This window comes from Anabas testudineus, chromosome 4 (genome assembly GCF_900324465.2).
Source record: "Anabas testudineus chromosome 4, fAnaTes1.2, whole genome shotgun sequence".
NCBI classification, from domain to species: Eukaryota; Metazoa; Chordata; class Actinopteri; order Anabantiformes; family Anabantidae; genus Anabas; species Anabas testudineus.
This window is the reverse complement of record NC_046613.1, coordinates 11,507,157-11,532,783: the sequence shown is the minus strand read 5'-3', so window position 1 is coordinate 11,532,783 and position 25,627 is coordinate 11,507,157. Positions and strand designations below refer to the sequence as shown.

Genomic DNA, 25,627 nt, shown 5'->3' with positions numbered 1-25,627 from the left:
TACACATTCACTGTTCATGTGCTGTTCTTTGGTTGTGCAAAGCTGCTTTGTGACAATGTCAATTGTAAAAAGCGCTCTACAAATAAAATGGAATTGAATTGAATTGAACTTTCCCCGTCAACATACTCCTCATCTCATCCCAGATAGGACAAAACATACAGCTCAGCAACATTAGGACATTTATAAGGCACGTTGGAGCTGGAATGAAATGAACATGCACATATTCTCATTACAGATGTTTTTGACTTGTAACTAAAAGTTACAGTAACATATATTTCTGTCTGGTGCTGTGTAGCAGTATGAACATTAGATACATGCAGAAGGGAAATAGAAGGAGCTGCATGGAGACTTTAGTTTAAAACTAATATTCCTCTGCCCCCTTGTGGTTGTTTTCTAACAGACAATTGGAGGTGTAATTTGACCTTTCCAGAAACATACAACTCAGTTAGTTACACTGTATTAGTCAGTCTAGAAGCTGAAGCTTAAGCTGGTTGGGCCCTTTCCGTAACCTACCTACTGTAGGCAGGTTTTAAGTGTTGCTGCTTCAACTCTAATACTAATATTTTGCTAAAATGCTGAAGTCAAAGAAAAAGCTACATTCTACATTTGTTTGGTCTGCTCGACAGGATGTCGTGGATTTCAGGAGACAGCTTAACTATGACTGGCTCTGGCCCCGTTTCACAGACAGTGCGGCCCTGCTGAGAGTGGCACAGCTCATGACAACAGTTTTGTTTAGCAGGTTTTCTTTTTATGTGATAAAAACATTTCTACACTTGTACGTCCACCTTTGGAACAAAAAGTGTCTGAACTTGAAACTGTTGGCTTGTATCTTTTTTTAAAACCATAGTCACACTGATAAAACAAACAACATCATATTCTGTTAAAAAATGTAATAGACTCTATTGTCAGTATGCTCTATGTATGTTTATGGACCTACTTGCTGTGCTGTTCTCTTTCTGATAGTGGAAGCTGCGTGGGAGAGTTGCGCTGTTGCTCTTCTCCTTCACCTGTAGTCTGGGACCACTGGAGGGCACTAAAGAGACAAGCAGAGGAAATCAAAGAACAAATTGAAAATGTAAGTTGATCTAGTAACTAGTCGAACTAGTAAGTTCGATAAACCTGAGTTCAGCTTACCGAACTCAATTCAGTGTTACCTGTCGTTTTATTCAGTGCAGTCTGAACCCTGACAGTTACTCTCTTGACCACCATCTGACTGACCTTTGGATTAACATTACTTTATTGTACGTTATGTGTATATGTATGTAAAAAAAATCCTTTTATTTTCATGTAAAAGAATAAAAATCAGTGAAGTTCTCACATTAAAGAGTCACAAGCCTCTTGCTGAGAATCGTAAGCAGGTTTTACTGTTCTGGGTAAATTATACCTAACAAATTTTAACAAATTTAAAATATTGAAAATGAATGACACTGCTTTAACATTCTCTAAGTTTTATTTAATGCACACAAACCAAAAGCTGCTTAGTCATGTTTATCTCAGGGTCCATCACATGCTGTAGCTGTAACCGACTAAAGGTATTTTTCTTCAGCTACTGGAACATGTGTAAAAATAAGCACTCATATCAGTGTCCAGCAAGAAGTTTTAAGTTTTAAAGTTTTTTCTAGAAACCATATGCATACACACAGTTTTGATCTTATCAGTACAAAATGAATTGTCATTAAACTACAAATATGGTTCTGAAAATCTCAAAGGCGTGATCTTTACCATCATATTAGCTTTAACGCAGAACACATGCTCACACACAGGATTTCTTAAACTGTTGCATTATCAAGCTTAAACAAATAAAATACTATCTATAGCAGGAAGATTTTACTGGGGTCCAATCCCACATCGCGTGAAGACATAGCTGGGCTCGCTCTGCCAGGAACAGTATCCAGCTATTATCTTAACCACTTTTGTAGCGGGGACGCTGGAGCCAATCCCAGCTGTCACTGGACGAGAGGTGGGAGATACGTTGGACAGGTTGCCAGTCTATCCGAGTGCTCAAAGGACAGCAGAGAGGTGGAAATAACATCTCAGCATGGTCTAAAAAGCAATTGAAGTGACCGACTAAGGTGACTGATATGAAATATTACTGTGTTTTTCTAAATTACTCACAGTAGTTTCCCTGCTTTTATTAAGACAAAGTCACACATACATTTAAATCACTTTAATAGTTTTTCAAAATATAATAATTATAAACCAACATAACAGAAGCAGTACAATATATAAATTGCTAAAAATAAACGTAAAAACAATGTATTAACAAAAGGCAGTGATTCTACGCCGTTTCCTGCCTTCATGGTCTTGTCCTGAACGTCCCCCTAATGTAAACAGTCAAAGACAAAACAAAGATCTGAAACCAGCTTGGCTTTTAAACAGGGATCACAGGAAGAGTCTGCACATTAGTAGACTGAAATAGGGAATAAATAGAAGCAGAGATGGAAGGAGGACACTGGGAAAGATTTACCTGTCATGTACCAGTGAGTGAAACATACTGACATGCAGGAGATGTATATATTTGTGTTCATATATATATGAACACAAAATGCATTATTTTTGAGAAATTAAAATAATCACTAAAAATGACAGTATTCCTAACAAGAGGCACTTCAAAACCCATCCAGCAATTTATTGAAGCCTAAACTATAAAATAATACACATTAGAAGCGTAAATGCACATTCATACCCATATGTATGCACATGTATGTTACATGTGCATTTAAGCAATTGTCAGTATATTTCATCACATCAGGCAGAATGTCCGGGGATTGAGTGTTAAATGGATGTGGGTTCCTTGTTGCTGGTTTTTGAATAGGTTCTTTTCATTCAGTCATGATGACAAATATTTTACCCACAACTTCAAAATGTGTCTTATTCTAAAAAGCTTCCAATAACATAGTTACTTTTTCTAACTGTATGAACATGTGACACCTGTCCAGAGCAGCGGTGATGTGATTCTCACTGTTCCCAGGGGCTCAGTCTGTCACGCTGTTGTTTCAATGACTTACTTATCATAGCATGTACATTTTGCATTTACATATTTTATTTTAAGCCTATTCTACATGTCAAACAGGTTCTTCACCATACTAAATATTTGACACGATAGAATCTGTGAAATCAGAAATCAAAGCACTGCACCTTTATAAATCTTTACGTGAATCCCATGGGAAGAACAAGGATTAAAAAAAATCCACAACAGCAAAACTAAAAAAAGAATCAGCAAAAACACTGCCCTCCTTGTTCTTACACTGCTTAGAAAATCTTTAGTTTCTTGCTTTATATATGAACTGAATTCTTGAGAAAGAAAGTGAAAGAGTAGGAGGCTGGAAGTTCAGAGACGCACAGACATGTGGAAAGACGGCTAAAAGAGCAAATTACTCAGCAGAGGACATTGGATACTGTATTAAATAAACTATTCTATATTATACTATAGACTTTACTCTGCAGTCAGATTTCCAGCAAAGCAGATGCTGTGGTGCTGTTCAGAGACAGATCCATCTGGCTGCTACAGCATCAGTAAAGACCAATATGCAGAACATTACAAAAAACATTTGATTGGCTTTTGTTGGAGGAAGCTTGGAAAACGTGAGCAGCAGTCAAACTTCTCCATCTTGGTAAATAAGAAAACAAAGCAAAGGTGGTTCACACAGTCAATTATTGATCTGTCGCGCTAGTAACCTGCTTCTGATTTGTTCGCATGGTCACTGCAGCTTTCATCACCTGCACTGTGCTTTCACAACTGTGTTTATAATGTCCATTCAATAGTCCATTCATTGTCCTTCTGCAGGCTGTGGTTCCTCTTCCACAACGGACAGAAGGTTCAAGTGTTGCAGTTTAAAAAGATGGTTCAGATGGACGAGTCACCAGGTAGGAAGGATCTTTTTTCCCCACAAAGTTACACCAAGTGCACTTTTTGTTTAGTTTTTTGTTTTTTAATCTTGGTTTCTTCTTTCTTCTTCTTCTTATCAAAAATTCAGACACGGGGCCGACCACAATGAGTACCACTTCACTTTCTAATGTCCCGTCACTGTGGGAGAGAGCAGGGATGTTGGATGGAATAAATGCCAGGAAATGTGATAGCAGGACAGCAGATGATGGAGAAGAGGTAGATGGCAGGCTGATATCCACCTGCGACCCATGGGGGGCACCAGTCCCATCAGCTGCTGTAACAGTCAGGGCCCTCAGAAACAAAAGGTCTGCCACACATGTGTAGATGGTAGAAGCAGGAGTGTGGGAGGTGGTGATCATCATGGCAGGACGGAGGTCTCCCGCAGGCCCAATGGGAGCAATGGGCAGAGGGCTGGGACTGGAGATGGACCAGAGCTGAGGGACAACAACTCTCGGAGCCTGGATCCTTTAGGGTGTCCAAGGGTGCCAAAGGGAAAGGGCAGCCAATCAGCTGCTGAGGACATCCATCACCACACAGCTCTGACAGCCCCATCACCAGCTCGCCATCTGGACAGATGTGGAGGAGTTCATATGGTGACAGATCAACAAAATGTCTGTAACTGCAGGGATGTAATCTATTACTGCTTTATATGAAGGTTCAGTAAAAATCTGAGTATTTACTTGAGGTTCGTTGAATTACTGGATAATGAGGAATCAGTAAGAAAACAATGGGCTTTATGCAAGACACACTTGAACAAAGAGATTTGTGACAATCACCAATTTTCTGTGATTTTTTTCTCTTGGGTACAAAGAAAATTTAGAAGTGGTTCAGAGTAGTCAATAAAACAGATCACACAGGGGAAAACACACTCACTGATTTACTTTGAATAAATATCAGGTTTAAAAATTATACAGAAAATTATATATTATTATATTATAAACTAAAATGAACAGCTATAGAATACACCTACATACTATTATATACTAACTTAATATTCTGTTCATCACATCATCATCACAGCTTTCCAATTTACTGGTTTGTACATTTTTATGGTTTTACTATTATTTCATTTAACATTCTGCAGTTAAGTTGAAAAATGGAGGTAATGCACTCTGAGACGTGTGGTCATTAAGCACATTTAACACCATGTTAGTTAAGGAAAATTCAGAGGTGCCCCCTAGATAAAGACATATAAAAGCACATGGGGCTGCTGCACAGATATCCTCCATTGTCATTGCCCTGTAGAGAACAGTGGAGGAGGACAGGGCTCTCGTAGTGAATGAGAAAGATCGTTATATGTGGGCTCTCTCCCAGCTGACACAGTTTACAGCCAGTGAGACAGTGTGGACAGAGGTTTCCTGTTGGAATGCACAAACAGCAGCCGCTTCTGTCTGCATGCCACATAATGAGACCACGCACACACTGGACAGAGCCTATGTTACTATTCCCCCTCCTTTCTGTGGGGAGATAGGAAAAACCCCTCCAATGTTATGACTCTGGATTTAAAGGAGGACGATATTATTTTAGCCATGACTTCATGATTTCGTCTCAGAATGGCCAAACTCCCATCCTCTCTGATAATGAGACAGGATGGAGAAACTGAGAGCGCACATTATTTGCTCACTCTTTTAGTCGAGGACAGGGTTAGGAGAAGCGCAGTTTTAAATGACGGTAATGCAAGAGAGTTTTGTTTTGTTTTGTTAACTGATCAAAAGAGCATAAAACCAGGAATAATTCCAACTGAGGAGTCACTCAGTTTTTAATCCATTTAGCTTTTGTCTTTTCAATTGATGTTCTATTAATGTAATGTTAAAATGAAATCAAATGTGAACTTGAACCACCTACACTGTATGCAATAAGAAGCTGCTCTTTTTATTGTCTTTGTCTTGACAGATGTGTGTTTTTTCATAAATAAGGGGCACACAAACACACAACCTTATCAAAGCTAAATATTTGATAATGACCTGTAGTGTTCCACATTTCTTGGAGTCTTGGTTTGGGTGTACAATGGTAGTTTACATAAAAAAGGTCGTAAATCTAGTTGAAGTCCTACTTTAATCATAGAAAATTAAAATGTGGCCAGTGAAAATTCATGGTTTCTAGTAACTGTGGAAAATGACTTACCACAGCTGCTGGTGAGCAAATTAAAGTTAATGTTTTGTGCCCTGGTTTTAATGTAGGTCGCTGTAAAATATCAGACTCTGTTGTAATATCACTTACTGGAGCTGGGATATTCTCCACTCTAATATCTTAGCGACAACTGTCCTCTTGATCTCATCACATATTTGTCCCAGAGACATTGCTTTGCTTAAGACAGATGTTTAACTTCATGTAGCCTGAACCATCCCCTCTTTATTTCTGTCACAGTGCAGCTGCTCTGATCACACATTACTGACATGTGCTGTTAACATTTTCAAATAGTTTTGGGCTAGCTGACTCTGTTCATTTGTTGTGTGTTGGTTTGTTGATTTCTGACGGCAGACTTCAAAAGAGCTGCATTCTAAAATTATTCTTTTTAGTCTCATGTGACACGCACAGGCAGCAATAAACAAATGATTTACAACAAGTTTGTGCAGTTAAGAGACTGTGGGGAATCTGATGTTCAACACTAGTGCAAAAAACAAAACAAAACAAAAAAAAACGAAAAACAAATCAAAACAAAAAAAAAAACAAAACAAAACACCAAAGTAGTATAATTTTAAGAAAGGAATCTGAAAATGATCTTGCATGAGGCCCATTGTACAGAAACATATAAAATGTATGATATTAAAATACATTTTAATTTGAATTAGGTCTTTTGATCACTTATCCCTGTGTATGTATGTAACTATAAGTTCCTTTGCATGTACAGTATGTGCTGTATATATGCAGCACAGCAACAAGAATATATGAACTTGAAAATGTGTTTTTTAGTGTAAATTATAATAAATGTTAGCTACACTGTTTTTTAATACTAGATGTTTTTCAAACCTCTATTAAAAAATAAAGCAAGAAAAGCAGAGAGGGACTGAATTAAATAACTACATTTATCTAAACTGAAGTGTAAATGAATGTAGAGTTTTTTAGTGCTCCTGGCTTCTCTTAGTGTCTGATTATCCATCACAGTTGAATTAACCACAAATGTATTTCTCTTCTCTCTGACCCTTCCTGTTTTCTTTACCTGCGTGCTCAGCCTACTTTCGGTCTGTATGGGCGAGTTCATGGCTTTAAGAGAAAGCGGGGAGTTCGTCTGCGCCTGGGACGGCCCTCCTCCTCTGGAACACCATGTCAACATGCAGAGCATGCACACACACAGACACATACACACACAGATACAGACATGCATTTGTACACGCACAAACACAACACAAGACACACAAGAAAATAATGGGGAAAGCAAAGGGGGGAAAATGGTTCATGACATATGATAATGAATATGTGAAAATAAAAAGGACAACATTTAATAATAATAATAAAAAAAAAGTTGCCGAGACAAAATTAAATCCACTGTACACAACATAATGTAGCATGTATAACACACATGGGTAGAAGGAAATTATGTGATTTTGGACAATGTGCATAATATGCTGTGTAAATAGTTGGAAAAGAGCTAGATACATTGGAAACTAAACCCAGTCTTTGATAATTCTGCTGTTTCTGCTAGATGGTTGAGCTAAGTGTGAATGAAATGAAATTCAAGTTCAATAATCTGAGTATTTCTGAACATTTACCATACTTGTGCTTCTTTTCCAGGCTACTTTGGTCTTTGCTTTGAAAATGTCAAATATTTTTTGACATTACAGCTGTAACACTTATCCCATTAACTACAGCATTACTACACTTTGACATGAAGTCGACTTAATGCTGAGCAGATGGATACTGGTGATGGCTTCCAGGATTTGAGGCATCAGATCAGGAACTTGGAGCAGATTCCTGTTGCAGATAAGTTACCTTGTTTATCCAGGTCCAAGCTCGACTGTGGAGGTAATGGAGACTCCAGCTGTCTGGACCCCATGGAGCTCTGAGACAATGTGCCTGAGGAGTTGGTGCTTCCCTCCAGTTCCCCGACATCCCCATCTTGGTCTCCATCATCTCTGCAACACAAAACACGACCACTGTCAGGACAGGAAAAGAGTTTTTAATTATAATAATAAATTTATTTATAGAGCACTTTCCTAAACGCGTAGCCCAACAAGTCCAACTAGAGCAAGCACTAGGCAAACAGTGGAGAGGAAAAACTCCCCCTAGAGGTAGAAACCTCCAACAAAACCAGGCTCAAATTAGTTGGCCATCTGCCTCGACCGGTTTGGGTGCAGGAAACAATAAACCAAACACAATGTACAACAACTACAACATCATTGCTTTAGAAAACCAGTTCCAAAGGATAGATGGGGGAAACTCAATCACATTTATCATTATACTTATAACTTTATAGGTCAATAACATGTCGTACTTAATAAGGAGACATCTCTGTTTAAAGAAGATCAGAAAAGGCTCGCCAGTAGAGGTATGTTTTAAGAGATTTAAAAGATGTTACTGAGCTGAGCTGAGTATCTTTGGATTTTTACTGACCAAAACAATTCAGGTGGACAGAAGCATATTTTTGTGCTCAAAGAACTAAAAATTAAAAATATGAATCAACATGACATTTTTATTTAGACACAGTGGCCTTGTTTCTCTGGATATTCTTACACAGATCACAGAGTCATCAAAAGTTGTTTTACAATAACAACCTTTAAGGTCACCTGCGTCACCACGAGTGCCAATTCCAGGTAACAGATATTATGTCAGGATAATGAAGAGCAAGATGAGGAGGGAATTTTTATTTAGGAGCTACTCGATGAATTGCTAATATAGGATAGCATCTGTTGAGTGAAACTGCAAATTTAATGATAGAGATTCTTCTTAATAGCGATCGAATATAAAGTTTAGCACATACAGGAAACACCTTTGCAGCTACAAACAGAACACCAATCCTAAGATATGGAACAGAAATTTGTTTCTTGAAATATGTTTCTTTTCTATGATATTATATTCTGCATCAGGGCTCTAGCATACAGAATAGTAGGAATTACAATAGTGTGGGATTTCCTATAGGATAAAAAAGTGTCAGTTGTACAGTTTTTGTTACTTTTTGTGACTACTGCAGCAGTACTCACATGCTCTCTGATTGCAGACTGTACTTCTTGCGTGTGATCCTAGTGGCCTGTTGGGTAAAGTACTCATGACGGTCCGATTTCTTCCACATGTAGTAATACTCCACACACTCGCCCACAGAGCGCGTTCGAACCTGAGGAGACAGAACGTGTAAATCTTGTGCCATCACATAAATACAGCGGCTCAAGCTGAGTTTTGACATGAAGCTGGCAACAGCTGAACTTCTTGAGCGCTTACCTTATTCGCCTGGATGAGGTGGAAGTTCTTTCCGTAAACTCGATAGCCGTGCTCAAAGTTCCTACACTCCTCCTCACTCCAGGCACAGAGCTCATCTACATGGAAGAGAAAGCACAGGCAGGGTTCTACTGTTCTACATCTATTTTACTGTATGTACATAGAATATGACTGTGAGGAGAATGTTATAAAGTACCCAATCAAAGTATTGAGACCGAGGCAACAAAAGGCTGGAAAAGCAATAATACTAACAATGAAGAGGTGGAAGAACATTACAAATAAACAGATGGATTAAACAAATAATGGCAGCAAATTTATTTTCCATAAAATCTATCAGAGCTTCAGTGTTTTACAGAGACAGGAATAATATGTTAGTTATTATGTGTGGTTTTGTGAATTCTATTTTACAAAATCACAAACTTGTCCTAACTTTACTTGGGTCTGTCAGCAGCCAATGTTTTGAGAGGTGCAATCCACTCGGCACCCACTGCAACCTACTAACATGGAAAGCTAGACAAAGGGAAGGTTCTTACCACTGAACACTTTTACATTGAAGCGTAATCGTCTTAGTGCCTCTTCTGCATTGAAGTTGCATTTCACTAGTTCATACAGTGCCTGAGAGTCAAGAGGGAAAAAATGAGAATAGTTTCCTAAAACAAGTTCAATATTTTTGCCTTAGTGCAGCAGCAGCACTGTTGAACTGCACTTAACATTCTAGTTGGCAGCGTCAAATGGGATGTAGTGTATAATGACTGTACCTGTTCATTGTCTTGAATAGTATAACCTTTTGTTTTTGTGCATGCTGCCCTCTCTTGGCTCCGTGGTCTGTGTGCATTTAACAAGAATTCCTCCACTTCCTGCACCGGCAGAACACCTGGCCTCCACAATAACTGGTCTTCACTACTGGAGGCTGAAGAGACAGAAGAACGAGCAGAGAAGGTGAGATAAGAGAGGGAAAGGAGAAAAGCTGTGAATGACACTGAGACACTGAACACAGATGAAGCTGCATGTGGCAGTGTTTTATAAAACCAGCAGGACTAAGCAAAGTCAGACATTTGTTGACTCTATATAATGTATTATAGACTTGAAATTACTTAGTATGTAGATAATTTAATACAATGATTACAAAACATGTCAGTCCAGTAACAATATCCTTTGTGTCTCTTACCACTCTCATGGTAGGTATATGGATTGAGTGGAGGAATTTTTGCCTGGTACATGGAGCCAACCATGATCTCCTGAGAAGAAAAACAAATAAATATTCGGTCCCAATTCTGAAACACATCATATTTTTGAATTGAATTTAAAATACAAGGACCTGACACCAACACCACCTCTCAGGTCCAAGCTACTAAGTTACTTTAGGCTTGGATAGATATTATCCCCACTGGTGTTTTCAATGGCTTCTGTATATGTGCATGTGGCTTTGACGGTTCTGTCTAAATCATGGACTATATTCATATTAGATAATAAGTGTTGAACAAACAGGTGTGTACGTGTTTCAGCTGTCAAGATTTCCACTCATTACTGAATTCTCTCTGACAAACACATACAAACTGCAATTACAATATACTGTAAAATATTTCTTTGATTGTGTCAACATGAGATGTGTGGTATTCTCCTCCGTGACCTGCCTTGTGCTCTTCATTGGAGGGAACAGAGACATCGTCAGAGTCCTCATCTGATGAGTTAACTAGTGTGTCTTTATCTTCACCTTCAAGAGACAAAGCAGGGAGAATGATTAGGCCATCATTCCATGGACTGCGCAAAAGCTGGATGCCAAGAATGAGTCAAAACTCTTGATGTTATGTTATAGTTATAACTTTTCACATCGCAATAACCAAAATCCTTTTCTGAAACTTTCAAATTGTTTTATTCTTAGAGTGAGGAGCTTCATAGGGTGGTGTAACTCAGTATCACTACAAGAGCTGGTGGTAAACTTTCAAAGAAGCAGATAGAGACCAGTCCCTGTCACTATCTCAGAAGAGGAGGTAGAGATTGTGGACTCATACGGGTACCTCAGGGTCCAATTCAAAAACAAACCGAACTCTTTAAAGGGGACAGAACAGCCCATCCATCCTCAGGAAGCCGCATCTGTTTAATGTGTTTACCAGGCTACTGAGGATTTGTTATCGAACTCTAGTTCTGAGTGCGCTGTTCTTTGCAGTTATGTGCTGGCATCGAGGCTCGTGATGCCAGCGGAACTGGGCAGCAAGACACAATTTGGTCTATGATGAACTGTAGCAGATGGGAAGCTCAATCAGCCACAGACTAACAGCAAGACAGAGCACTTCATGGCCTCATTTGTGCAGACTACCATCCAACTGTACAAACCGAACTGTGTAGCCTATAACATAATAATAATGACTCACTGTTGTTCTGTTCTGTACACATGGACTCTATGTTTTTTTGACAGCTAATCACACAAACAAAAAGAACAAGACTTTTACAAACTCCAGAGCGCTGGACTTTTCTGTAAGAACAGCTAAACTGTGGACCAGAATTTCACTAAGTTATGATTGATTTATTTGGCTAAATATTACTGAGAGGTCTTCTCTCTTTTTCAGAATTGCCCTGATCACATTCACATATGTGCAGCACACACACAGAACAAGGAACCACCTCTCTTCTAGTGAGGTGTGTTCACCGTTAATCTCTCCCGAATAAATAAAGGATACAAAAGCAGCATCAGTCATATATTTAGTTTTCATCATGTACTGTGGACTCAGCACCAATATTGTAATTTCAAATCGAATTACTCTGAGGGACAGGTTGTTCAATTAAATTCAGCTGAGAAAATGTCTGAGTTGCTGTGATATGATTCAGTCTTATGGAGAGACATAAAGCAATGCATGCTGTCATGAAACGTCAAGTAAGAAGCTGCAATATCAGCAAAGTGCTTGTATAAAATTTTAAAATTTCACCCCAGAACAGAGGTTTCAGCCATGTCCCTTCTTTCAGCCCAGTTGTTCACAAGTGCTTTGAATTCAAAGGATGAACCAAACCCTCAATAGTTAACTTTACTTTCACTGGGAAAATTAAGATCATTGTACATGTTATATAGTCATATGTAAGTGTGTGTGTGTGTGTGTGTGTGTGTGTGTGTGTGTTACCTTGGAGACAGTGGAGCAGATCCGAGGTGTTTGAGGTGACTGAGGGGGTGAGATTATCAGCTGATACTTCTTCCTCCTCCCCAGGAAAGAGATCCTCCGTTATCTGCTCCTGAACAACAGAGATTAAGAAAATAAAACCAATAAACTAAACCAAAAAATTCATCAATTCATCAATCAACCATATTCATAGATTATCATATATATTATATGAGTCCAAATATACACTACAGCAGATTGAACTGCAGAAGCTGCTTTTTTAATGTAAATTTAACCAGTCACATCAGTAGTGATCATATATCGTGTATATATATATATATATATATATATATATATATATATATATATATATATATATATATATATATATATATATATATATATATATATATATATATATATATATACACATACATAGATAGATAGATAGATATACACAAAGATATAGATAGATAGATAGATAGATAGATAGATAGATAGATAGATATAGGGCTGTTTCTCACCTTGTCCAGCGTCATGTCTGGCAGGCTGGCAGCCATGTGACAGGTCTCCTTCTCTGGATCTGACACTGTATAACCGTACAGAGCCAGCAGCTCCTCCAAAGGAAGCTCACTGGCCTATAAACAGAAAGTTCCAGAGGAAGACAGGTGGAAGGAGATGATTGGGTGAAAAAGGGATACCTTTGTGATTTAAACCACCCACACAACCATAAGAGGGGATTTTACGCATGTGCAGACAGCTTACAAGCCAGGAAACTACTAAGCAAAGTGAGAACATTCAAGGTGAACAACAATTTTCACCCTCAGTGCTGCCGCAGTAAAACATGTTAGTGTAACATTTGTGCATATGGTTTATAAAGACTTTGTAAAACTAATTTTTACGCCATTTAAGAGAAACACTGGGATGAATCAGTAGCAACTTGATCAATGATTAACTCAGTTTAATCAAGTAAATGAAAGTTGAATAATTAGTTGGGGTTACTGTATCGTTAATGGTAGTCATACAGCAAATACTGCATCAGGTTTTCATTACTGATGTTACAGGTCTGCAGCTACTAGATCCCATAATCACTGAAAATAGTTAAATCAGTGAGACTGTGACTTTTACACAGCAACTAACGTTGACATTCACAGACACAGCTGAAATGGACCGTACTGTGTGGGACTGCGCAGCCATCTTCATGGGGTGACTTCTCCTCCAACTCCTCTATGGTCTGAAAAAGCTTCTGCTTCTCCCGCTGAGGGCCTTCATCGCCGTACCTTCACCCACTCTCCACTACACTTCTGTCTTCAGAGACGCATGATGCACCTACAGACACACACACACACATGGGATTATTTGTATGAGAGGATGCATCACAACTGGGCAGCACATGTCCCTCTGTGCGTCTGCTACACACACGTGCACAGACGACATGGGATCAAACAGCCATTGATCCTGGCTCATCCCATTACAGATCAGCTGACTCCTGACTTTTAAACCGCCATTTGGTTTGTTAACTACAGAGACCTGCTGTTAGGACCCGAGTGTCAGCGAAGTGGATCATAAGCTACAGTTTGTCTCATTCATGTGCCACAAATTTGGTTTTGCTTTAACATCAATTCTGTATAATCCTAATAAGAAGCACAGGCCTACTTCTTCAAATGACAAGATAGCACAAGCTTTTTAGTTTTTAGGGCTGCATTGCAAGTGCACATCTCTCACATGTCTGCCAATCCCAGCTGTACAGAGATGAGAGAAACGAGACAAAGCAGCTCTCTGATCGAGGCACATGCATGATGATGAGGCCACACAGGACTTTTTATGCAAAAGAGGAAAAACTTTGAGCGCGGTGAAAAGAGGTCAAACGATGACAACAAGTGCCAACACCCCCCCCCCCCCTGGGTTAGATTACACTAAACGCCTCTGTGTCAGTCCAGCAGACTTGGGACCGTCCAGAGAGGGGATGCAGCCTCTCTCACTGTGCTGGTGCCTCTCGCAGCTCGTCGGGCGCAGGCGGTCTGACCAGGGGCGCTTTCCTGTGACTTGGTGCTGAACGTCGTCTTCCTCTCTCCGGCTTCGCTACAAGAAGGAAATAACTAGTTCGCAACATATTTCCGAAACACACGGTCGGACTCATGACATCTCTCCCAACTTTTTTCACTTAATCCACTTCTTCCAGAGCTGAGGGTGTGGAAGATGGTGGTGGTGGTGGTAGTGGTGGTGGTGGTGGTGGGGGGGGACGCACCTGAAATAGTTCAGCACCACCGTGTTAGCCCCCCTCCCGGGCCGCCTATTGTTTTCTGCGGCTTTACTATCGCGGCAGAGGGAATGGCTCTTTAAAAGCCAAGAACGCGGAGCGAGGCGATACGATACGATACGATACGATACAATACGATACGCTGGAGAGCTTCTCCATTTCTCCCCCCAGCTCCCCACTTCCAATGGCTCCGTAGCTGTGTTTCAGCCGATGTTCGCCGGCCGGCGACACCGTCGACAGCCATGTGCGCCGCCCGGAGTGACACGAGTCCTAAATTCGGCCCGGTTTCTGTCTCGTCTGGCTGATTTCAGCCCTCGTTTTCGCTCACTTACCTCCGCCATTCCGTTTCTGCGCGAGCTGACTATGGCCCGGATGTTGTAGGTCTCCTCTGCTCTGCTGCTCCGTTTATTGCCGCAACGACCGTGCTGCAGTCAGGAGCGGACTTCTACACGTTTCCAAGTCATTCTCCCGTTTTTGTTTCTCTTTACAGCTTCTCTTTGTGAATATCGCCTCGGTTTTCAGTGACTCTTCGCTTCTTCCTACTTTCGGTATCAATTGTAAAAAATTCTGCTCTTGCACCAACAACTTCTTTTGAAAACGTGCAGCTACTAAACTTTCTCTATAGCACAGACGCTAGTGCATTTTCTCATCAACAGGCTGGACGTGTCGACCTCTGACCCCTGTGTTTATTAAAGCAGGGCTGGCACAGCCTGACGTGGGCCGTGTGTTGTCCATGGCTCCATATGTTGCAGCGTTGGGGCTATAATGTCCACGCAGAGTGTGTGAATGAGGGAGGGGACAGGACATGGTGGGACTAGATAAAGCTATAAGACTCAGCCTTCAGCCTCTGACTGCATACAAGTCACAGGAGATAACAGCTCATATATATATGTTGACAACACGTGACATTATTCAACCTCAGCCAACAAAACAGATGATGATGACTGAGTGTGTTTGGAGATCAGTGAGTGACAATAACACACTGCACATATTAGGAAGTCCCTTGAATTACTTGGGATACATTTATGTAACAAAGTGTATGGTGTATGAATATATTTATATTGATTAGAAGGTAAACTTTTTAATTTTACTTCTTTAAAGAAGAGGTTTAGAGAGTCCAAAAAAAAGCATCAGCGTCACTAGTTTGTCTACATCTGGGCCAGGTGTATCTTGTGCTTAGGCGTTGCAATTACTAATGCGCATGAAAATCTTACAGGATTTTTTAAACATTCTGCTAAAAATCTACTCTAGTAGAAACTAATAAGACCATTTGTAGCCACTTGATCATCAACTTTTAGTGATGCAACAAAGTCAAACAGTACTAGAAAGAAAATAACTGGGTTTCTTTTACAACAAAAGGCCAAACCGCACAGAGAAAACATTTGTTTGTGACTTTATGCTTTTTATGTAGAATATCAGTTTTGGTCTTCTTTAGTATCCATTTTGGTATAAATATGATTGCACATGAGTTGGACTGAACTTTTTGCCCTTCAGTGACATGGGTGTTGAAAATAATTCAGCTGGTTAGCTGCTCTTAGTACTTTGTTGCACAAAAATACAATAAATATGGTCCACAGGACAATAGAACAGCAGTAGTTATAGTGTGTGACTGACTGAATAACAAGGCTGCGCTGTGTACACGGTGGGGATGATGAGACAAACATGGACTTTTTAAATAATAAAATAATGTTTCAACTACAACACATATGTATAGATACATACACATTTTGAAATAATCTGCATAATAATAATAATTAGATTCTATATGGCTGCCTGTTCATGTTGAGAGCATGTGAGAGGTTTGGGTGTGAACAAAGTTCAAGACAGAATATAAAGTGTTGATGAACAGACCCTCACTAACAGACCTTTCCTCTCTTTAATTGTCGCTCATGAAGTGGTTTTACAAGTGAGGACACTTTGTTGTATCCATTGTTTCTTTGTCTGGAGTCTTTGTCTGTGTGTTTTGTGCACTTAGGGAAAGCAGTTCACAAAAACAAGAGTCTACTATACCGAGTGTTTTCAGCTTTTGAAGACGAGAATGAAGGCACATGACTAACACCACAAATAGCATTATTTTCTTTTACCTTATTATAAGGACTGCCAGTAAAATTGTCACCAGCGTATGCCATCTTAAAAATGGACCAGGAAGAAGATGAAAAGCTAATAAAAACAATGAGATGATAGTTTATGAGGAAGGTTTAAAAAGAGTACAATGTAAATAATAAATAGTCAAGTAGCTAAATGAGTACAAGATTCAGTAATATCTATGCAATGTAAAAATCAATACTCACATTCTGAGAAACCTGAATAGCTTGAGTTTACAATAGGTGCATCATAGTTTAAAATGTGCAGTGTGTGTGAGCTACATTAAAGCAACAAATGATAATTTGATTCTTTCAAGTCATGGTCGACTTACTAGCTTGTTTAGTTATGAATCTGTTTACGTGAAAGCTTATTAACTGACTTGATGCATTTTCAGCTCCCTTTCCAACAACAGGAGAGGGAGCTGTGGGGAGCAAAAGCTGAGAAATCTTTACTAAGCTAAGCTCCAAATATCCTACGTCCTGTATTTCCCATAAGGCTACTCAGCAAGATTTTTCTGTGGAAACCTCAGGCCAGGGTATAACCAGGACAATTAGAGGCTGGAATATAGAGACAGACAACGTTTTACACTAGAGTCACCATTTACCTAAAAACATGTCTTTGGAGTGTGGGGGAAGCTTGAGTTACTGGAGAGAATCGAGGCAGGGACGGGGAGAGCATGCACCCAGAAAATAGTTTTTACAAAACAATCCCAACTCAAAGTGCACCAGCTTGTTACAGAGTTTTCAACTGATGTATCACAACATTAGTGTAATGACTGATCACTGAAGTATAACGAGACAAACACGGAGAAGCAAACTGTACAATGAAGTTTTTAAAAGATATTTAATAAGTGGTGTCTTACCATGTGGTTGTATCTATTATTTTAACTTTCCAATACACAGTCTCAACTTTACAGCATGTTTATGATTGAAAGTGAAAATAAATAACTTAAAGGCATCATGGGAGATCTAAACAATACTTGTTATTGAGCGATGGTGCACTAAAGACTGCAGACCACAGGGTGCACTAACTACACTAGAAACCATTGGATTTTTACTGTAATGTTAAATTAAATATTAAAACAATATTAAAACACAAAAAGCATGTTCCTCATTCATTTGTAACGACTTAATTAGCACGTACATCATTTAAAACGTCAAAGATGAACTTTTACAAAACAGCTACTATTTGCTACTCCATAAGCGTTGAATCTGAAAACTTTGCAGCAATGTGTTTTTCTAGAAACGCACTGGTGGATGATCTTGAAATTGATCATGCATGTCCTCCCAGATGTTAAAACATTACTGTATATTAGAACTCAAAGTGGCCAAACATAAACTGTTTTCCTTAGAAAGTCATCAGTCAATACTAAAAGGAAGGCGAATCTCTGTGAAATGTAGCCCATAAATGTTGTATTTCTTTAAAAAGTGTGCACTGTAGTCTCCAGAGACATGTTGGAACTGGATCCAATCAGGGCAGAAGGCATAATGGAAGGTACAAGTGCACATGTGTCCAAAAGGATCCAGGATTCAAAAACATTAGTAATCTCAGAGGGAAACAAGGCAAGTACTTTTAAGGGTCCTTCTTGAGAACCAGATGACTTACTGCTCCACACTCCACTCCACACACTGAGACTCAGGTCAGCTGGCGGAGTTGACTAGAAACAAACCCGGCTAAACGTGACAAAACAGAGGAAAAGGTTGCAGTGGGCCTAGATGGAAAAACAGTGGACTTTACATGACTGGAACCGGGTCTTGTGGACTGATGAGGCCAAGTTTGAAGTGATCCAAGCAAATGACATACAGCCATGGAAGTGGAAACATGATGATCTGGGAATACTGGAAATTGGAGAGTGGGGATCTACATTGTATGCAAGGCAGCCTCAGTCAGTATAACACTCCATGCTGAAGAGACGTGGCATTCCCTCTGGGCAATGACTAACTAGGAATAAATTCATTTGACAGCAAGACAGTGACCCCAAGCATTCTTCCTGTTTGTGTAACAGCTACAATTTCTTTGCTGTTGCCTTGGATTAATTCTTTATTCTTACACATATGCTAAAGGTAAATGTGTAAGAAGAAAGTAGATGCATGAATAATCTGAGTGATGGCTTGGCCAGGTCAGTTGCCATCAACCCCATAAAGTTGGTGCAGGAAAAGCTGGACTGAAGAGTTTGAGAACACTGTCCAACCAGCAGCAGATGGGAGGTGCTGCAGATGGCCTGGGAGGAAATAACATCAGATTATCTGCATCGGTGGAATACCACAAATGTGTCAGGTAGTTATTGCCTTAAACGCTACTCTTCTATGGGAATAAAGTTTACTACTTTATGGACATTGTTCTGTGCTCAGTATGCTTAAATAAATTGATCACTTTTTGTGACGATTTACAACCATTTAATTAAATAAAACCAACAAAGGATAAGACAAATACATAAAAGTGTGTAGAGCTTTTCACACACGTGTACATGTTCTGAATGTGCTACTGCAGTGCATCATGGGGAATTGGACATTGAACCATGACCCATAACACCCTACTGTGACAGGGAACACTACCTTATTTCCTAGTGATGAAACGGTTATGTAAAGCAGAGATGATGTCATTAGTTGGTGTAATAGTAAAGTGGTAAAGAAATTTCACGTCACATGTTGTCATCATTATTTAGCATGTAGTTTATTACTTATACAATTAGTTCTATAGTTCATAAATGATTGTTATTTAGGGCATTTTTAGGTATGATAGAACATAAATTTAGAGGAATGCAGATACATCTTCATTTACATTTCAGTTTCATTTCTTTTAATTCCACTGTCATTTCTTAACACAAAAAAGTCCTTAGGTATAGTTCTAAGTGTTTGTTGGTGATTATTCTACTTTTTTGTTATGTACTTTTTTATTCTGGATGAGACGTTGATCGAATGTATGCAACAATAAAGTGTGATAATGTGATAATGAAGAGTTTCTGAAGATTACTGCTCGGTGTGAACCATCTGGCCCGAGAGTTAGCCTTTTTCTGGATCCACCTCTGACTGATTCCTGCAAATGTATCCGCAAGTTACCATAGCAACAAGTGCACTGTCACATGAGTCTGCCTCAAACTGAGATGTCAACCATATGTCACCAAAGAGTGTGACCAAACATGCTGCCATGTGATCTGTGTTTCATAAGTAGCCGTCGACTCGCCGCTGGTCGCTCTGAAAAAAAAACAAAAAAACAGTTGTGGTCAAAACATGTCATATTCATAAGTCATGGAAACGTAATGTGCAGTCATTGGTATATTTTTGGAGCATGTTGCAACGGCCTACACCAAGATTTCATAATTGACATTTATCACAGTTCATGTGCAAAGCATGCTACGTCTTTTCAGCCACAAGAAATAACAGTAGACAATATCCAGTATGGACTTCAGTGTGGTTTAGCACATGTTAAACTGGAAGGAAGGAGATATGTCACTTCCTGGGAATGACTGTACATTTTCTTTCGTTGGGCAGCACTGCTTTCGTGCCTAATAAGACTCACTGCCTACACACAATCCTTTCTGTCTGGGACTAGTTACAGCAGTTCACCCACAAAAAAAAAAAAACAACAAAAAACATATAAAACAGTGAAACATTTAAAAATTTCAAAGTATAAAAGTATTAAAAAGTATAAAAATGACAAACAAATAAACAAAACAAGACACACACACACACACACACACACAGCAGTCCTCTCTATGATAGCTTCAATTTTGTGGAAACTATTTTTACAAAATCTTGTTGTGTTCAAAATTCAAATCAAAATACACAGTTGTTTTGGGAAAATAAATATTATTTGCAAACATGATTGACAAAACGTGGATTCCAGTATATCCCAAATGTATCCAAAAAAAACAGAACACATTCATATAAAATGTGGAAATGTTTTTATTGCACATGATATAACATAGTTGTCTAGAGTACAGTTAATAATCAGAATTATGTTATTTTATAATCATTTATTTTCATTTTTCCTTGAACATTAAGTACATTGTTAAACAACCTAAACACACGAGCCTAATGCTGAGCTTACTTGAGTGTGCAGTATAACATAAAAAAAAAAGAATTTTCTCTTGCTGTGTCTTAAAACACCATAACTACAATTCCACAAGGGGGCAATGCTGCCCTGTGCTTGGGATGCCTCAGTCATAGAAAAATCCACAATGGCAAACATTTCCATGTATCGGCAGCTTTGATAAGTTGAGCAGAAGAAACAGAGAGTCAGACTTGTTATCCCGTTATACCACTATACTGTTATGGTAGTTTAAGCTGAGAGCGTTCCTCTGCTAGTTTCACATTTGATGTGTACGTGTGGCCCAGAAGATGTAATAGACTACCAGCAGTGCAGTGGCCTCATATTTGGGCTAATTTTAAGCCTGCTTCTGCATGTTTAATAAGACTTGCTGTCTATACATGCATTGAACACGGACATAGTTTTATAAACTGATAAGAAAATAATAACACTCAACATACTAGCACGGCTAGCAGTGGGTACCGGTGAGACGTACGTGCACAGACATTCTTGTCAGCACCTCTCCTTGTACATTTACGCTGTTGTTTCTCTTACACTCTCTTTTTCTCCCATTCCCTTTCTAAACAGGATGTTTGTCTCTCATGGAGGCTGCTGCCAGTAGCTGATGATCAGATAGTGTGGCTGTGGAGTGCCCAGCTCTCTCAGCGCTGTGACAGATTAACTGGGATTTAGGGCTTCCATTTGGATTCCCCGCTAAATCAACACACCGCGAGACACAGCAAAACACTGGGGGTCATGCAGCCGACAGCACACTTCCCCTGGGCCGCTGTTGCCTTGACAGTGAAACCTCCCCCCCACCTCACGTTTTCATCTCGAGCTGCTTCTCAGCCTTCCAATTATAATATATAGGTGGGATGATATTGTCTTTGTCAAACAGGCAGTGCAGGGGTGAACATGACAATGGGGTCGCCAACAAGGAAATGCCCCATTTCTTATCTAACAAAGACAATAACTGACATGTTTGTGTTCTGATGCACCGACAAGGATTGGCACACAAGAGCAACCAAGCCTCTAAGTGCAGTGCTTTATGGCGCCCAATAATTCAGGCTACAATGATGGTCGCATTCAAAGGTGATATCATTACACTCAGGAGACGTGGGTTTTTCCGTGTATTGTACTGTTCTGCGTGTGAACACACCACAGTTAATCAGATGCCTGGCTGAGCAGCGGTTTGTGAAGCACAGGATCTGAATCATGAGTACAAGTTACTTCATGGCAAAACAATGTCGCTCAGGTCTGAGTTATCTAATCACAGTTTGGGTTCACAGAATGACAGAGAGGGAACTTACACATGGATATGACGTTGTTGTTCTTTTCTCTTTTCCTCAGTTAGTGGCGCACATTTTGTTTTGATAAATGTTAATGACAATTGCAGGCTGAATGAAGAAAAAGCAGCAGCAGGGAAACATGTACAGGTTCTGTTCTGTTCCTGCTTTATTAACAGGCAGCTTGACTTTTACTGTAGAAGAAGTTTTCGTGGAAACAGTGGAGGGCATTTCCTGTGAGACGTAACAAGCTCAAATAACAACACAGGAGTGGAAAGATGTCTGTGACTCTGCCCTGTCTTGTTTCACTCTCTCTCCACCCTCCAACCCATATTATATATATCGTTCCTGTGTGATTCTCTGGTCGACCCACTCCTCTTCTTGCATTTACCATTTTTGGAATTTCTCAGCTTCACAAGTAAAACGAAGGATATTGGGTTTTTTTGAGTGTCACTTTTTTAGGGTTGCAGATGTGAAAACATGCCGAATGATGTCCGTTGGATAAGTAAGTTTAAACATAATTCTATTTTGAACCAGAGGACGGATCAAAGGATGTCAAACACGAACCTTAAAACTGTTCACCTCCAATCTGGCTGGCACAACTGATTCTCTGTTGGTAGGATTTCCTCGCATGTTGTTTTTCCAAACGTGCACAAGAACCTGAGTGTGAATTAGGCCAGTAAGTGGTGTCATTAAGTCACCAACGCCCGGACACATAGGCCTTTCACGCTGTGGACTCACCGGTGTGTGTGTGTGTACACACATGTGCCTTAGCACACAACCAGGCCACTGTCTGAACGCACAGTTAATCTGGAATCACAACCAGCCCCCCTTTCCACACAATCGTACAAACTGAGAGTGGACTCAGACTGTTTGAAAAATTACATCACTGTTCAGAAGTCACTGGTTTTCACCACTTTGAATCACATTTAAATCATGATCTTTAAATCGTGACCACTTCAAATGATTTTGTTTGTATGCTTTGAAACGAATTGATTTTCTAAGGACCCATGTTTGAGCTCATATATTGAGAAGGTTTATCTGTACAACAAATTCTTTTTGTGAAAATCAGGTTTTAATAACAAATCATACAGACAAGCACAATGTAAGAAAACCAACCTCCGCAGGCAGCGCCCCCCTCAATAGAAATTTTTTAACAATGGTAGTTTGCTAATTTTCCATGAGTACTGTTTCTCCTCCAGCCCTCTATGGCTATATTTGAACAGAAAATTTCCAAGGAAGTGAGGATGCCAAACGAGCAAGTGCCTTTACGGTGACGGTCTTGTGGAACTGGCAGTGATAGGCCACGTCTGTATCTTTTGGCCTGTATCCATAGTAAACAATCCTTCAGAGTGAAACTCTTGCACCATGTTTTCATTCACTCCATACTTTCATACTCCATCAGGATAAAATTTTGTCCTAAAGACCTTAGCTAATGATAAAATGTAGAAACAGAGCTGGGGAGTCACAGTGGAGCAGGGTGAAGTTGAAGGATGTGACTCAGACCCAAACACAAACCTAAAGGTCCGACAAGCACATCTCACTTGCCAGTTCTAGCATTTCGAAGTGTTTTAAAGATTAAATCTAGACCTTGGACTAAGTTAATTATACTGTGTGGTTCTTAGGCACTGGCTGTGGCTTGTAAAGGTGATGGATGTATTGGAGACATATGTTCACTTTCCTGTGCTGGAGTTTTGATTGTTTTTGTTTAGACTCCAGAGAAAACTGTCCAGAGCCACAAGGTACGGTTGTAACAATGTGTGTGAGTGCGACTATTGTGTCACTACGAGATGTTGTGGAGATGGTGGTGGCCAAACCAAAGCCTAACCCACTGGAAAGGATGATCTCAGTACGCAGACTATTCTTTAGTGTTTATACAGAGGGCACAGAAACTTTCACCAGACCTGAACCTGACACACCGTTGTTGGCTCAAGTGTTTGTTGCCTTATTGGTTTATTTTCATGCCACATTCCGCCTATGTAACCCCTGTCTACCTCTTTTCTCTCCCTTGTTCACTTCACACTCCATAAACAAACTATGACCATCGCAGTCAGCCTTTTTCTCGTCCACTGTTGATGCATGCTGCTGTGGGACCCCCTCAGACCGATGTGCACCACCAGAGCTGCCACAGCACATTAACTAGGACAGGAGGACAGATGTGGGATGTGGAATCGCTGCTGTGGTCTCAGAAATGTGCTGGACTGTGACGTGTTAGACTTATAAACACAGATGTACCATTTCACTGCAGGGAGTGTGTGAAGGTGTGTGTGTGTGTGTCTGCCCACAGATACGTAAATGACATATGCACCACAGATGCCAAGAACTAAAACATTTTCAATCCATCTACTGTACATTGGCTGAAAATAGACTTAATCATTGCTGCATGCTGTTGTGCAGGTGATAACTCCATGTGGGGAACTTAGACATGTGAATGCCTTTTGTACTGTGACATATTGATCATGAGATCTGTCCTCAGTGTTACAAAGCAACTCAAGAGGTACTGTGCTGGTACTACATGCAATGTAAAAGCACTGTAGAAATACGGTGTACTAAAGGTTCTGCATTCTAATTATTGCTTAAGTACAGTTTTAAAATACACTACTTTATACTTCTATTGCACTGTGTGTGAAATAAAGATAGTAAAAGCAGTGAAGTAACAGTATTATATACATATACAATATATATATATATATATATTAATATAGATAATATATATTATCTATATAAGATGCTTAAAAACCTAAAGCGAGTGCCTGTTGAAAATATCTAATAATTCACCACAAGCATGCTAACAGATTAACCTCTTTCACTCAGTCACCAACGTACATTTAGTTTAGTTTTTCTTTGGTGGAATCAACATGTTTTGGACCGTGCGCCAGCTGTCACAGCTGCCCTGTCTAATGAGATGTGATGTGTGTGATTTTAGCCTTTATTTTGTTCAGCATGTTTCTGGAGCCAGGGAGCTTTAGGATGGACATGCCTGGTGGCTGGTCTGTCTTTCTTGTTGTTGCTGGTTGAGTGGTCATCATAGCAGCCTTTACTACCTCTGCAGATCTCTATCGAGCCTTTCTTTATGTGGCGCATCACACAGGCTACAGAGCGCGCTGTCAGTGAAAGTCTCATAGTCAGGCTGTGACTGGATGCCATTCACACAGTAGTAATTCATTCACAAGCATACCTCATTCATTTCACACAGCCACTATGTGAGCACGCACGCATACCAACTTAAGACAAAGTAGTATAGAAACAGTAGTGTAAAACATAACATAAACATTTTTTTCCATCTATTTGCTGATTAAACTTAATAACAGACTCTTAAAATTATCTTCGGTTGCCAAAGATAATTCTTGTCATCTCAGTTTTTCAGCTTCTCAGTTATTTTGTTTGCAACTTTTACAGCAATTCTCATTTTCAAAAAGCTTAATGAGAAATTTCAAACACTGATGTAAATATAACATAATGTATTGATATTATAGTGAGGAGTAACTAATCCAAATTCAGTATCATAACAAAATCAACTTATAAACAGTTTGTGTCACTATTTTTACATAATCCTTGTAAACGTGTAATATTGATTCTCAGTTTTACATTTTAGAAAACACATGTATTGTCTTATTTA

At 39.5% G+C, this 25,627-nt stretch overlaps 1 protein-coding gene across 1 annotated transcript; it reads right to left on the bottom strand.

Annotated features, from left to right (window-relative positions):
• Nucleotides 1-4,328: 4,328 nt before the first annotated feature.
• mier2 (mesoderm induction early response 1, family member 2) lies at nt 4,329-15,355 on the bottom strand. The gene is made up of 13 exons (XM_026346394.1): nt 14,941-15,355; nt 13,525-13,677; nt 12,873-12,986; nt 12,373-12,481; nt 10,894-10,973; nt 10,428-10,497; nt 10,018-10,169; nt 9,793-9,874; nt 9,263-9,357; nt 9,028-9,158; nt 7,820-7,962; nt 7,050-7,143; nt 4,329-4,455 (listed from the first exon to the last, which is right to left on the bottom strand). Exons 2-12 carry the CDS (start codon nt 13,549-13,551, stop codon nt 7,088-7,090), a joined length of 1,059 nt encoding a protein of 352 aa, XP_026202179.1. The 5' UTR covers nt 13,552-13,677; nt 14,941-15,355; the 3' UTR covers nt 4,329-4,455; nt 7,050-7,087.
• Between the last annotated feature and the right edge of the window lie 10,272 nt (nt 15,356-25,627).

Excerpts from the sequence above, each read along its gene's own strand:
- mier2 (XM_026346394.1), bottom strand. The coding sequence starts at position 13,551 with ATGAAGATGGCTGCGCAGTCCCACACA. Across the intron at positions 10,498-10,893 it reads CCTCCAATGAAGAGCACAAG|GAGATCATGGTTGGCTCCAT; the intron begins GCAGGTCACGGA and ends TTTTCTTCTCAG. Across the intron at positions 9,159-9,262 it reads ACCTCATCCAGGCGAATAAG|GTTCGAACGCGCTCTGTGGG; the intron begins GTAAGCGCTCAA and ends CTGTCTCCTCAG.